Raw genomic sequence first — 15,809 nt, 5'->3', positions numbered from 1 at the left:
TAGACAAACCCCACTGTATTTGCTATATCCTACTATTAGTCTATTAAACAAAGAAATAGAAAACTTTTGATCTTCTTTTCTCCTGCGCCTTGGTCTGGAGAGATTTACTGGAAAATTCAATCAAATTTAAAAGAAGATTATCAACACTACACAAATGATTCTCAAAAACTGAGAAAGGAAGCATTCCATCCAACTCTTTCTTTGGGAAAAAGATCATCCTAATACCCAAATCACGATAAAAATAAAACAAAAAGGGCCAGCATCATTATTGAATAGCAATTCTAGAGTGATACGAGCTGAGAAAGAAGTTCAAGGCAGGCTATATTTCAAAGAGATCAAAGAGAAAAGGATTCCTATGTGGAAAAATATTTTGTAGTAGTTCTTTTTGTGACGGCAAAAAAATTAGGCTCTAATCAAATTATGGCATATTCATGTAATTTAGAATAAATGATGCCATAATAAATGATGAAATGAATAGTGAGGGGCAGTGGATGGACGGTTGGGCCTGGAGTCAAGAAGACCAGACTCCATTATCCAGACTTAGATACTTACTATCTGTGTAACCCTGGACAAGTCACTTCACTCACCCTGTCTACCTCAGTTTTTTCATCTGTAAAATGAGCTAGAGGAAATGGCAAGTCACTTGAATATCTTTGCCAAGAAAACCCCCAAATGGGGTCACAAAGAGGAAGTAATAAATATTAATAAATAAAGATTGACAAAGAAGAGACAAAACTATCCCTATTTAGTATTGAATAGTGGATGGTTTGCTTAGAAAATTTCATAATCAGCAAATAAATGGCAATAATAGCTTTCAAACAAAATAAGCCCACAAACCCCTACATTTCCATATAGATAGTAAATCTACCAAAAGCTACGCTCAGCAGCAGTACAGACACAGTTAGAAAATGCTTTTTAAATAAAGAACTTAAATACCTGGAGGGAGGTTCAAAGACCAGGACTAGGCTTTGCCAATAAATAAAAATCATACCACCAAAATCAATTTACAGATTTAATGATGTATCAAGAAAAAAGGATATATTTTCTATTGTTATGATAATAATAATTCAATACAAATAACAATATAATTCAGGAGTAGCTAGGTGACTCAGTGGATAGAGATCCAGGCATTGAGATGAGAGGTCCTGGGTTCAAATCTAGCCTCATATACTTCTTAGCTGTGTGAACCTGAGCAAGTCATTTAACCCCAATTGCCTAGCCTTTCACTACTCTTCTGTCTTCGACCTTAAGAGTTGACTCTAAGACTGAAAAAAAAAATTTAATAATAATAATAATACAATTTATCTGGAGGTGTAAAATGATTTAGAATCACAAGGGAAATAATTTAAAAAGTGGGAATGAAGGAAAATTTTTGCCTCAAGTTATACTATAAAGCAGTAACCATTCAAAATATTTGCTGTTAAAATACAGATAGGGAGACTAGATAAGAATAAACCAGAAAACAATAAACACATAAAGCAGTGTTGGATAAATACAGGAACCCTCATCTAAAGGAAGATGTCTCTATCTTACAAAAACTGGTGGGAAACTAGAAGAGTTTGGCAGAAATTAGATTTGGACCAATACCATCATATGACACAACATACCACAATAAGCTCAAACTGGATATGTGACCTAAATATTATTGGCCATATAATAAATTATATCTAAGAGAACGAAATCAGGTACCGTAGATATTTAAAACTAATTTGTTCTCAATCAAGTAAGAGACAGAGATGATCAAAAAGATAAAAATGGGTCATTTCAACGATATGAAATTGACAATCTTATACATGCACAAAATTAATACAACTAGGATAAGGCAGACGGTAGTCAATTGGGGAATAATATTTGTATCAAATGCTTCTGAGGTGTTTCTAGGAAGCTAGCTGGTACAGTGGATAGAGTGCTAGACTTAGTGTTAGGAAAGCCTGAGCTCAAATCCTTACAGAATACCCAAAGATTCTTCATAGTTGTATGACCCAGGTCAAGTCACTTCATCTCTGTTTGCCTCAGTTTCTTTATCTATAAAAATGTGCCTTTTATAGTGCTATAGTTCAGCCATTTCCATACTTCTACATACTTCCTTTTTAGTGATTATCAATTAGTCAATCAGATTTAATTTAGCCTGTTAAAAAATGACATCTTACAAATGGAATAATTGGTTAAAAAAAATTCCCAAAAGGTCTGATCCACATTCTCCCATTAATATGTGCATAATCCTGAGGAGAGTGAGCTCAAGCTTAGAGAGCTCTTGGGGCAAATAGGTAATTCACAGCTCTTAGAAGGTCTTTTGCTAGAGTCTACAAGATGTTCCTTTTAGGAATGGAATAGTCTTTTCTTTGAGGCTCCTGGGAGAACGATGAACCTATGGCTAATCTGCCCTTAGCTCCTGATGCATAAAGTATCATTCATTTGTCCAGGAACACTGCTAGTGAACTACTGATGGAAAGGTAAAGTTCTCGAGATGTCTGAAGTTCTTGAGGTCCTTCTACAGTAAAAAGGAGCTAGGGGTGGGCAAGGAGGGGGTGCTGGCAAGTTCAAGCCCTAAGATTTGGTTCCTTCTTTCCAATCAACTCTTTCTAGGAAGTTTATCTGGAATTCTTTCTCCTTGCCACTTGCTACCATCTCTCCTGAATTCTCTTTCATGCCACATAAGCCCTACAGGGCACAACCAAGTTTCCTCAGTCAGTCTGAACAGCCTTTCTGGAAAACATCACTCCATTTTATCCAGGACTTTTTCATACTTACTAAACCGATAACTGATTGCTTCTAAGCTGATTAAGGGAGAAGGCTATCACTTACTTCAAATGGAGTAGGGTAACTTGATTAATTAATTGTGCAAGTTCTAAAGTCCCAAAACATTTCAGTTATCAGTTGTCCAATGCTGAAACCTGAGTGAAAAATAAATTCATTTGTTCACTTAATAGTAGAGAGAAAACCTGAATAAACTTACCACCAAGTTCCCAATCACCAAGATCAGCAAGAAGACTAGAATGCACAGCACATGGGAAGAGTTCTGCATACACTCCCACATGTTGTCAATCCATTCACCACAGAGAATCCGGAATACAACCAAGAAGGAGTGGAAGAAGTCTCCCATGTGCCAACGCCGACACTTTGGAACTTGGGAAGAACCATTCTGTGGGAGTGTTCCATTGAAGGAATTCCCAAAAAGCTGCACGCCAACAACTGAGAAGATGAAGACGATGATGGCCAGGACCAGCGTGAGGTTACCCAGGGCACCGACTGAATGACCGATGATCTTAATGAGAGTATTTAGCGTTGGCCAGGATTTGGCTAACTTGAAAACTCTCAGCTGGAAACAACATGAAAACAAAACAAAAGACAAATAAAGAAGAATTAATTCCATGATTGTGTAGTTAGAGCTGGAATGCATTGAGTTACAGAGCACAAAATGCATCTAAAGCCATTTCCCTCCCCAAAGCTTGCCGGTTTGCCAAGCACATAAGGTAAATAAATGAAATGTAGTACGGCATAGGATGCAGAGTTGGACTCCGAGTCAGGAAGACCTGAGTTTGAATTCTCCTCCTATCACTCACGAGCTCTGTGGCCTTGAGTAAGTTCTTTAATTTTTCTGAGCCTTAGTTTTCTCATGTTTAGAATGAGGATAATAGTAACGCCTATCTCACAGGGTTGCTATGAGAATCAAGTGACATAATATATGCAAAGGTAATTAGTGATTCAATAAGCACTGAAGTGCTTACTGTGTGCCAGGCACTGCATAAAGTCTTGAATACAAAGGTCCAAAATACAGTCCCTACAGTCAAGAAAGTCAACTAGGTGGCACCATAGTGCACAGAGCTCCAGACCTAGAGTCAAGAAGACTTATCTGAGTTCAGATCTGGCCTCTGACACTTAACTATGAGACCTTGGGCAAGTCACTTAAACCTATTTACCTCAGTTTCCTCATCTGTCAAATGAGCTAGAGAAGGAAATGGTAAACCACTTCAGTATCTCTGTCAAGGAAACCCCAAATGGGATCACAAAGAGCCAAGCCGGACATGACTGAAACTGAATAATACTATCAAGGGGTTAACATTCTTTTGGTGGAGACAATATGTAAATAACTAGGGGCATAACAAAACGCATACAGAGTAGATGAATGGTAAATGGTAATCTCAGAAAGAAAAGCCCAGGTAACCCAGGAAAGCAAGAAAGGCCTCCTGCAGAAGGTGAACTTTGAGCTGAGTTTTAAAAGAAATCAGAAACTAAGAGACAGAAGCAAGTGGACAAAAAATGTTAGACAGAAGGAAAAATAAGGACAAAGGCTTGGAAATGGGAAATGAAATATTATGAACTAGGAAAGGCAAGTAGACTATTGTTGCTGAATTACAGAGCGTGGAGGAGATCTTATAATGTATAAAAAGTCTAGATAAGTAAGAAGGGTCATAAAAGTCAAACAAAGGACTTTCTATTTGATCCTAAATGTAACAAGGAATTTGGGTCACTGAGATCAAAGAGGAGGGAGAAAGGGAAAGGAAGCATGACATAGTCATACCAATTTTTATTTTTTTAAGATATTATATTTTCCCAATTACATGTGATCATTTTCAAGATATGTTTTCTGAAATTCTAAGATTCAAATTGTCTCCCTCTCTCCCTTCCTTCCTCCATACTGGAAATGGTAAGCAATTTGATCTGGGTTATACATGTCTAATTATGCAAAATATACTTCCATATTGTTCATTTGTTATAAGAGAATATTGATTTAAAACCCCCAAATAGAAACACAAACAAACTAATGTGAAAAACAGTATATTTTGATCTGCATTTTGATTTCAGCAGTTCTTTCTCTGGAGGTGGATAGCGTTTCCCATCATGTCTTTCAGAATTATCCCAGATCTTTGCTTTGGTGAGAGTAACTAAGACTATCACAATTAATTATCATACAACATTGCAATTACTGTGTACAATGTTCTCTTGGTTCTGCTTATTTCACTCTGCAAAAGTCCACAAAGGTCTTTAGCCAGCTTTTTCTGAAATCATCCTGCTCATCATTTTTTACAGCACAATAGTATTCCATCACCATCATATACCACAATTTGTTCAGCCATTCCCCAATGGATGGACATTGCCTCAATTTCCAATTTGTCACCACAAAAAGAGCAGCTCTAAATATTTTTGTACAAGTAGGTCCTTTCTCGCTTTTCATGTTCTCTAGGAAACAGAACTCATAGTGATATTACAGGATCAAAGAATAAGCTCAATTTTTTAGTCCTTTTGGCATAATTCCAAATTGCCCTCCAGAACGGTTGGATCAGTTCAAAACTCCACCAACAATTCATTAGTGTCCCGGTTTTGCCCCATCTCCAATATTTATCATTTTCCTTTACTGTCATATCAACCAATCTGATATGTGTGAGGTGGTACCTCAGCATTGTTTTAATTTGCATTTTTCTAATCAAGAGGGATTTTGAATATTTTCTAATATGGGCTTTTTATCTGAAAATTGCTTGTTCATATCCTTTGACCATTTGTCATTTGGGGAATGGCTTGGATTCTTATAAATTTGACTTAGTTCTTTATAGATTTAAAAAAATGTGACCTTTATCCGAGAAAGTTGTTATAAATTTTTTCCAAGTTTGTTGTTTCCTTATAATCTTGGTTATAATGGTTTTGTTTGTACAAAACCTTTTTAAATTTTGTTTACTCATTCCACATCTTGTAATGCTCTCTATCTCTTGTTCAGTCATAAATTCTTTTCTTTTCCATAAAACTGACAAGCTATATTCCTCTAATTTGCTTATAGTGTTAACCTTTATGTCTAAATCATATATCCATTTTGTCCTTATCTTGATATATAGGGTGTAAGGTGGTCTACACCTAGTTTCTGCCTTAACTGTTTTCCAGTTTTTCCAGCAATTTTTGTCAAATAGTGAGATCTTATCCCCATAGCTAGGGTCTTTAGTTTTATCAAGCACTAGACTGCTAAGATCATTTACCCCTGTATATTAGGTATCTAATCTATTCCATTGATCTGCCATTTTATTTTTTATCTAGTACCAGAATATTTTGATGATCACTGCTTAATAGTATAGTTTGAGATTTGGTACAGGTAGGTTTTGTTCCTTCACATTTTTCCCATCTATCCCCTTGATATTCTAAACCTTTTGTTCTTCCAAATGAATTTTTTTCTATTTTTTTCTAGTTCTATATACTAATATTTTGGTAGTTTGATTAGTATGGCACTAAATAAGTAAATTAATTTAGTAGAATTATAAATTTTACTATATTTGTTTGGCCTAACCATGAACAACTAATATTTTTCCAATTGTTTATATCTGACTTTATTTGTGTTAAAATTGTGTTCATAATTCCTATGCTTTTCTTGGCAAGTACATTCTCAGATATTTTAAAGTGTCTAGAGTTATTTTAAATGGAATGCATATTTTTATCTATACTATTAGACTTTGTTGTTAATATGTGGACATGCTAACGATTTATATGGGTTTCTTTTGTATCCTTCAACTTTCCTACAGTTATTATTTCAACTAGTTTTTTAGTTGATTCTCTAGGATTCTCGAAGTATACCATATCAATTGCGAAGAATGATAGTTTAGTTTCCTCATTGCCTACTTTGAAAAAAGATATTTCTCCCCAATTACATGTAATAACAATTTTTCACATACATGTTCTGAAATTATAATATTCAAATTGTCTCTTGATCTGAGGATGAAAAACATATTTCCATGTTATTCATTATTATAAAAGAATATTTACATAAAATCAAAATCCCCAAATAAAAACACAAATAAACTCATGTGAAAAATATTATGCTTTGATTTGCATTCTGAATCGAATAGTTCTTTCTCTGAAGATGGCTAGCATCCTTCAAAATTGTCCCAGGTCATTGTATTGCTCAGAGTACCCAAGTCTTTCACGGTTGATCATACAATATTACTGTTACTGTGTTCAATGTTCTCCTGATCCTGCTTATTTCACTCTGTATCAGTTCAAGTAGGTCTTCCTGGCCTTTTCTGAAATCATCCTATTCATCATTTCTTACACATTGCCTACTTTAATTCCTTCAATTTCTTTTTCTTCTCTTACTGCTATAACTACTATTTCTAGTACATTATTAAATAATAGTAATAATGGGCATTCTTGCTTCACCCTTGATCTTATTAGGAGGGCTTCTAACTTATCCCCTTTGCAGATAATGTTTGATGGTGGTTTTAGATAGAAATTACTTATTGTTTTAAGGAATGGCTATTTATTCTGATGCTTTCTAGTGTTTTCTAATATGAATAGGTGTTGTATTTTGCCAAAGATTTTTTCTGCCTTTTGAGATAGTATTGAAATTTTGTTAGTTTTGCTATTGATATGGTCAATTATGCTGATAGTTTTCCTTATATTATACTATTCCTGGTATAAATAATTCCTGGTTAGAAATTCAACCTGGTCATAGTGAATGATGCTTGTGATATATTGCTGTAGTCTCTTTGCTAGTGTTTGATTTAAAATTTTTTACATCAGTATTCATTAAGAAAATTGTCCTGTAACTTTCTCTGTTTTAGGCTTAGCTATCCACACCATATTTGTGTCATAAAAAGAATTTGATAGGGCTCCTTTGCCTATTTCCCTAAATAGTTTATATAGTATTGGGATTAATTATTTTTAAAATGTTTGATGGAATTCACTTGTGAATCCATCTGGTCCTAAAGACATTTTCTAAAAGAGTTCATTGACGACTTATTCAATTTTTTTGAAATGAAATTATTTAAATATTCTATTTCTTCTTTTGTAAATCTGGACAATTTATATTTTTGAAAATATTCATACATTTCACTTACATTGTCAGATTTATTGACATGTAATTCAGCAAAATAGTTCTTAACTATTGCTTTAATTTCTTCTTCATTGGTAGTGATTCACCCTTTTCATTTTTCATACTGGTAATTTAATTTTTTTCTTTTTTCTTTTTTAATCAAATTAACCAATGCTATCTATTTAATTTCTTTGTGTTTTTTAAACCAACTCCTGGTCTTATTTATTTTAAAAAAGTTATTTTACTTTCAATTTTATTAATTTCTCATTTGATTTTTCAGGTTTTCCAATTTAGTCTTTAGTTGAAGATTTTTAATTTGTTCTTTTTCTAGATTTTTTAGTTGCATGCCGAATTCATTGATCTGCTTTTTCTCTATCTTATCGATGAAAGCATTTAGAAATATAATTTCTTCCTAAGTATTGATTTGGCTGTATACAATAAATGTTGATATGTTGTCTCCTCATTGTTATTCTCTTTATTGAAATTATTGATTGTTTCTATGCTTTGTTCTTTGACTCACCCATTTTTTAGAATTATATTATTTAGCTTCTAATTAGCTTTTAATTTCTCTTGTCATGAACCCTTACTGATTAAATTTTTTGTTACATTATGATCCAAAAATGATGCATTTATTATTTCTGCTTTTCTGAATTTGGGTGTGATTTTTATGCACTAATATTTGATCAATTTTTTATGTAGGTACTATGCACTACTGAAAAGAGTGTATATTCCTTTCTATTCCCATTCAATTTTCTCCAAATATGTTAGTTCTAACTTTTCTAAAAATTTTCATTCACTTCTTTCTTATTTTTTTGGTTTGATTTATCTAGATCCGAGAGGGGGAAAGTTGAGGTACTCCAGTAGTATAGTTTTACTGTCTATTTCATCTTGATCATTTTATTCTCCTTTAAAAATGGGAGGCTATACAATTTGGTACATATATATTTAGTATTGATATTACTTCATTGTCTGTGGTACCTTTTATTAAGACTTCCTTTCCCTCTTTAACTTTTAATTAGATGTATGTTTGCTTTAGCTTTGCCTGAGCTTGCTACTTCTGCTTTTTTTTTTACTTTAGCTAAAGCACAATAAATTCTGCTCTAACCCATTACTTTTACTCCATGTATGTTTCTCCCTGCCTTATAAATGCTTCTTGTGAACAACATATCATAGGATTCTGGGTTTTAATCTACTCTACTATCTGCTTCAGTTTCATGTATGAATTCATCTTATTTACATTCAGAGTTATAACTATCAACTCTGTATTCCCATTCATGTTATTTCTCCCTTTTGATCCTGCTCTTTCTCCTTCCTTTCACTCTGTCTCTCCTTATAGGTGTTTTGATTTTAATCAGCATTCCCACTTCCCCATCCTTTCTATTACACCCCTGCCCCTTATCTTATTTTCTTCTTGCTTCTCTATAGGGTAAGATAGTTTTGCTGGATAGGTGATTCTGGATTATAAACCTAGTTTCTTTGCCTTCTGGAATATCATATTCCAAATCTTCCAATCCTTTAACATAGAAGCTGCTAATCTTATGTAATCCTGACTATGGCTCCATGACATTTGAATTGTTTCTGTTTAGCTGCTTGCAGTATTTTTACCTTGTCCTGGGAGCTCTTGAACTTTGTTATAACATTCCTGGGAGTTGTCATTTGGGGATTTATTGCAGGAGGTGATTGGTGGATTCTTTCCATTTTGACTTTACCTTCTTGCTCAAGAATATCAGGGCAGTTTGATAATTTCTTATAATATCTACTTTTTTATCATTGCTTTCCAGTAGTTCAATAATTCTTAAAGTGCTTCTCCTGGATGTTTTTCCAAGTCAGTTTTTTTTTCAATTACATATTTCATGTTTTCTTTTTATTTCTTTCATTCTTTTGATTTTGTTTTACTGTTTCTTGATGTCTCATAAAGTTGTAAGCTTCTGTTTGCTCAATTCTAATTTTTAAGGAATTATTTTTTTCCATGAGGTTTTGAATTTCCTTTTCCTTTTGGACAATTCTAGTTTTTAGGAAACACTTTTCTTTATTATATTTTTGTATCTCTTCTTTCTATTTAATTCTGCTTTGCATTGCTTTCATTTCTCTTCCTCATTTTTCCTCTGCCTTTTATTTGATTTTTAAAATCCTTTTTGAGCTCTTCCAAAGCCCAAAATCAATTCACATCTTTCTTTGAAGTTTTGCATGTAGATTCTTTGATTTCACTGTCTTCTTCTGAATCTGTGCCTCATTCTTCTTTGTATCCAAAATAATATTCTATTGTTGGTGTTTTATTTTTTGTTTCTTTTTCTATTTGCCCATTTTCCAAGGCTTTTTCTGAACTTTTATTTTTATCTTAAAGGTGGACTCTTCTCCCAGGAAGGGGGACATTTTAAATTTCAGTTTTTCCTTGCTATTTACCTCAATTCTTCCAAAGTGATATGATGGTCTGTGGGCTTAAAGTTCTGAAAACCCCTTGCCTCTGTTAATTCAGTCCCCCCCAGGAACTGTTTATGGTTTGCCAAGCTCAGAGTTCTGTGAGCTAGCTTGTGTGGTAGCTCAAGGGCTTGACCTTTGGCTTGTACAGGGGCTTCTTCAGACCTTACTCTGGGCTTACATAGAATACGTGTGCTAGGGACTAACTTGCACTAGGGTTCAGGTCCTCACTGCAGGCTTGGACCTCCCCTTGGTCTTGCACCAGTCACACTCACTACTAATTACCTTGTGATGGGCCTTGGGACCTTGTCTTAGATTTGGGCACGAACTCTAGACCTCATTCTGGACTGACACAGGCACAGTGAACTATAGACTGCCTTGTGCTGGGCTTCAGGTCCTCACTACAAACTTGGGCAAGGGCTCTGGGCCTTCCCCTTGGGCCTGAACCAGGTAGGCACCTTACTGAATGACTGATTTGTGCTTAGCCTTGGGTAGGGACTCAGATCCTTACTTTAGACAATACACCAGCTAGGTATACTGTGGACTTCCCTACAATGAAACTTGGGGTCTCACTGAAGGTTTGGGCAGGAATTCCAGGCCTCTTCTTAGATTTGCACTGGCCCAGTGCACTGTGTACTATCTTGTGATAGAGCTTGTACTAGGGCTTGGAACTTCAAGGGATGAGCATGGGAGTGCTCTTCTATTAGCTTAGGAAGGGTTTTAAGGTCTCAATAGTTGGCTTGGGACCAGGTTCAGAACCTTGAGCAATAGGTGTAGGGTAGAGGGACTTGCTGTTGGCTTGCTGTGGGCTGTGTGGCCTTGCTGAGAATCATATTCTTCTCTCACCCCAGTGAACCAGACCCTCTCCGTCTACCTTCCAAGTCGTTTTCTATGGGAATGTTGCTTCACTCCATCCCTTTGTTGGCTTTGTCACTCCAGTATTCATTTTGAAATGTTATTTTAAGGTTAGTTGGAGAGGATTTTCAGAGAGGTTCAAGCTTTCCTTGTCTCCATTCCACCATCTTGGCTCCACTTCTCTCCCTGCCAGTCTTTAGAAGCATCACCTTGACAGCTGAGTGGAGGCTGGATTAGAGCAAAGTCTCGATCCTTGAGGCTAGGAGATTATTAGAAAGCTTTTATAATAGTCCAATGTAGAGATGATAAAGGCTGAACTAGCATAACGGCTCTGCAAGTGGAGAGAAGGAGTTGTATATGAAGGAGATTGTAAAGATACAAACAATAAGACTTGGCAAAAGATTGGGTATATAGGGAAACTTCAGAGGAATGAAAAAAGGGAGATACCCAACTTGAGAGCCTGCTGACTGCTCTGATTTCTGATTGCTTTTCTATCTTTTAGGCACCATCTCCTTGGAATCCAGCTTTGTATTTTACTGAATTCACCAGTACAAGTCAAACACACTTACTTTGGGATAAAAATAATTCTTAAAATGGAGAGATCATTCCCAAGCCCTCACACAACTTTTTCTTCCCTAAGGAAAATACCTTGTTTCTCATTTTTCCTCGCAGGCTTTAACTTGCCATCTTAATGACCTCTTTCCATTTTTTCTGGGCATTATTTCTTAAATGTAGAGGCCACAATCAAATGCAAAGAGTAGTGCTTGCCCAAGTATGAGACAAGCAAATGTGGAGGTTAACAGCTCTGCCTGCTGGCATGGATCACTCTTCTAAACTAATAGCTACAGTGCCAAAGGAGGAAGATGGAAGAAAGATTACAGACAAAAAAAATGGAAAATCTCAGTAAAAGCTTTTGTAACAAACTTTTGTCACCATCAGTGATTATATCTTCACCTCTCTTGGACTATAACAATAGCATTCTGGGCCTCGTTCCCAAGAAAGTAGGAAAGAGAAACAATAGGAGAAAAGCAGCTGGACCAGAATGAGTCCAAGGACCAGAGAGAAAGTCAAGAATGGAGATAACATGGAGATGGGTAAAAAGGAGAAGATGCAAAACCTGGGAATACAGGTTGGAATTTATTACTACTCTTAAAGGGTAAATGGAAAAATATTAGTAACCTAAATGCCAACTTTATGTTTATAATATGAGAATAAATCTATTCATGCAAAAAGGGCACAGGGCCTTAGGGTCATAGATTTAGAATGAAAAGGATTTTTAGTGTCATCAGGTCTAATTATGTCATTTTACAGATAAAGAAACTGAGGTTAGAGAGGTTAATAATAATAGCTAACATTTGTATAGTGCTTTAAGATTTACAAAGCACTTTACAAATAGTATCCCATTTGATTCTCACAACACTATGGCATAAGTGCTATTATTATCCCCATTTATACAGATGAAGAAACTGAGTCAAATATCTTGCCTAAGGTTAGTAAATGTTTGGGATGAGCTTTAACTTAGGTCTTCCTTACTCCACGTGCAACATGTTCCTTTTTCTTAGTAAAATTGATCTGATTGCTATGCCAGGTCCCAGATGGACTCAACCAATGGAGAAACATGATTTGGCAATGTATCTGCTCTGTGGGAAGAATAAAAGAAGAAAATCTAGACCAACACTAAAATGTTGAGCCTAGGTGCCAGAGAAGATGACGGCTCCCTTGATATCAGTGAGAGAATTAGGAAAGGGTGGTTTTAGGAGGAAAGATAATGAGTCCTGTTTTAGATGCATTGAGTCAGGGGTGACTACAAGAACTCTGGTTTGAAATGTCCAACAGGTTATTAGTGTTGAGGGACTGAAGCTACGTTGTAGAGGGTAGAATGCTGAATTTGGGAATCCAGAATACGTGGCATCAAATCCTTTCTCCAGCCCTTAGTTGTGTGAGCATGGGCAGATAATTTAATATCCCTGAACCACAAGCTTCACTCATTGTATTATAAGGATCATAATATCTGTTGTTATGAAAATCAAAATGAGATCAGGTGGCACTTTGTTAACTTAAATATGCAAATGGCAGCCATGGGTGTTCTTATTCTCTTTCATTTGTATATCATTAATAAGCTTCAATGTTTCTTACTCCGAGTCTGTGATGCTTTGCAATAGGTACAGAGCTCCATCTGAAAGATGGGAGCTAAATTCTAATATTCCCTGGGTGGAATTCTGGGTAGGGACAAAGAAGCACAGAGATTATTATTTGGAGAGAACCCGTCAAGATGGAGTCCAGTCTATCTGTCCAACAAGCACGGTCTAGTGGCTCCACTCTTACACGGGTCCCAGTGGTTTAGGAATATTTTTCAGTTCAGACAACAGAGCAATGTTATTACAATAAAACACGGAGGCACCTTACCAGCCTTAAGGAACGCAATATTGACAGATTTGATTTAAGAACATCAGAAATTATTATTTCCACAATACTTAGAATGACAATGATGCTGTCAAAAATGTTCCAGGGTCGCAGAAAATAGTAGTATGGGTCCAGGGCAATGATTTTGAGGCACATTTCTGCTATAAAAATTCCAGTAAAAACCTGCAGAAAGAGAAGAGAAGAAGAGAAGGCATGAGCATAGTCTATATTCTGAAGAACATATCTCAAGAACGCCTTGAAACAATTGGAATCAGTGCATGACCGAACAAAACAAATGCCACAGTAAATGTGGTACCCTCAAAATCCTAAAGACAGGAGTATTCTTTATTAAGGTAGATGGTCAGAGGTACAAAATGCGATACAATTCCCTTTCCCAAGTCCCTTCCCCCTTTTCCCCTTCTGAGGTCTCCTCCATTCATCTTTCCCTACCCAATCCCCCAACTTATGACCACAAACAGGAAGGGATATACCCTCCAAAACAATTTGGTACTGGCTAAGAGACAGAAAGGAGGATCAGTGGAATAGACTTGGGCTAAATGACTTCAGCAGGACAGTCAATGATAAACCCAAAGATCCCAGTTTTGGGGACCAAAATCCACTTTTTAATAAAAATAAAATAATAAAAAATTGTAATAATAATGATGATGATGATGATGATTCAGAAAATTTTGGAAAAACTAGAGGGAAATGTCTTATAATTTCAAATGTGAATGAACTTAATAATCCAATAAACTGAGTTAGATAAGTAAACAAAATGCCACAATCTATGGCTTACAAGGAATGTAAAGATTTTGCCCCCCACCCTCAGGGTCTGTAAAATCTGTTCTTTGAAATATCAGTTCTAAATATTGACTATGATTTTTCTTGGTGAATTAAACTTGTGTTTTCTAGTTGGTGTTCTGTAGATTCTGTGGATATTAATTTTGTCTTCTGCTTCCACTACTAGGCAATTTGGTGGGGTTTGATTTCTGAGAGTAGTATTTCATGTTCGTGAAATTTGTCTGATATCACTATAATCATTAGATTATCTCTTTGTATGCAATCTTCAACTTGAGCATTCATGTTTTAGGAACCTTGAATTTTCCCAATCCCAGCTTTTTATTTTATTCTATCAGTTTCTATTGTCACTAAATTTATGTGTTCTAATATCATCATCATCTTTTTTTCAGAGAGTCTATAGTTCTAAAGAATATTTCTAATTTCTGTTAATTTCCTTGTCTTGTACTTGCTGGGTTTTTCCTTAAGAACTCTAATATCTGTTTTTTTTAAAAAATATTTTTACTTAATTCTTGATTATTCTTCCAAGTGATTCTGGAAATTCTTGGAGTTGCTACTTTAGGGTACTTTACAAATTGGTTTAGGGCCTTCATTTTCCTAAAGTGATTTTGATTTAATCTCCTTTACTATCAAATACTTGTTCATCGAGGTATCTCTTTCCTTTGATTTTTAACATTTTCCTAAAATCAGATTCTATTTATTAAGAATTCTTCCAAATTTTTAAAAACATTCTTGCTACAAACATATTTCTTATTACCATTTCTTTCCACTTTAAAGACTCCTATCTGCCATATCCCTCTCTCAACCCTTGCTGAATACACTCTATTATCTCAGACCATCAAAGTTGGAACTAGGTTCTCCACCTACCCCAAAGATTCTGTAAAAGAGCTATAGCTTTAAAAAAAAAAAGCCTAGTACCTAAGATTGAATCATCTGCAAAAACCCAAGAGATTCCCTTACCAACATGGTTTCAGGATGTGGGAAAAGTAGGGGGAAACAATAAATTAATTTGCAATGACTTCTTTCCATTTTTCTATCCACCTTTGGTGATTTTGCTGCATTTGGGGATATGGCCTAAGGAACCCCTCACTCCATTGCCTTCCTCCAGTTCTGAAGTTTATTTCTTGAACTTTCGTGTAAGACTTTGCATTTACACTCACTACATTTCATTTTAGACAGCTATGTGGCACAGTGGAGAGTATGATGGGCTGAAGTCAGGAAAACCTGAGTTCTAATGTGGCCTCAGACACTTATTAGCTGTTTGACTCTGGACAAGTCATTTAACCCTGTTTGCCTCAGTTTTCTCTCCTATGAAATGAGCAGAAGGAAATGACAAAGGATTCCAGTATCTTTGCCAAGAAAATCCCAAATGGTGTCAGAAAGATTTGGAAACAACTGAACGATAATGACGATGCCAACAACAGCAACAACATTGCGTTTTACTAGGTGTGACCCATCACTCTGCCCTAGTAAACTCTTTTCAGATCCAGACTATCATCCAAGGAGTTCCCAACCCCTCCCAGCTTCAGGTCATCGGCAAATC

At 35.6% G+C, this 15,809-nt stretch overlaps 1 protein-coding gene across 1 annotated transcript in view; it reads right to left on the bottom strand.

Annotated features, from left to right (window-relative positions):
* Positions 1 to 15,809, bottom strand: part of SCN11A (sodium voltage-gated channel alpha subunit 11) — a 130,893-nt gene that overhangs the window by 79,777 nt on the left and 35,307 nt on the right. The window contains exons 12-13 of the mRNA XM_056804223.1: positions 13,472 to 13,651; positions 2,957 to 3,319 (exon numbers count right to left, since the gene is read on the bottom strand). Of these exons, the coding sequence (XP_056660201.1) occupies positions 2,957 to 3,319; positions 13,472 to 13,651 (543 nt within the window). The remainder of the gene's footprint in view (positions 1 to 2,956; positions 3,320 to 13,471; positions 13,652 to 15,809) is intronic.

Source organism: Monodelphis domestica, chromosome 7, assembly GCF_027887165.1.
Source record: "Monodelphis domestica isolate mMonDom1 chromosome 7, mMonDom1.pri, whole genome shotgun sequence".
NCBI classification, from domain to species: Eukaryota; Metazoa; Chordata; class Mammalia; order Didelphimorphia; family Didelphidae; genus Monodelphis; species Monodelphis domestica.
This window is presented reverse-complemented; position numbering and strand designations above follow the sequence as displayed.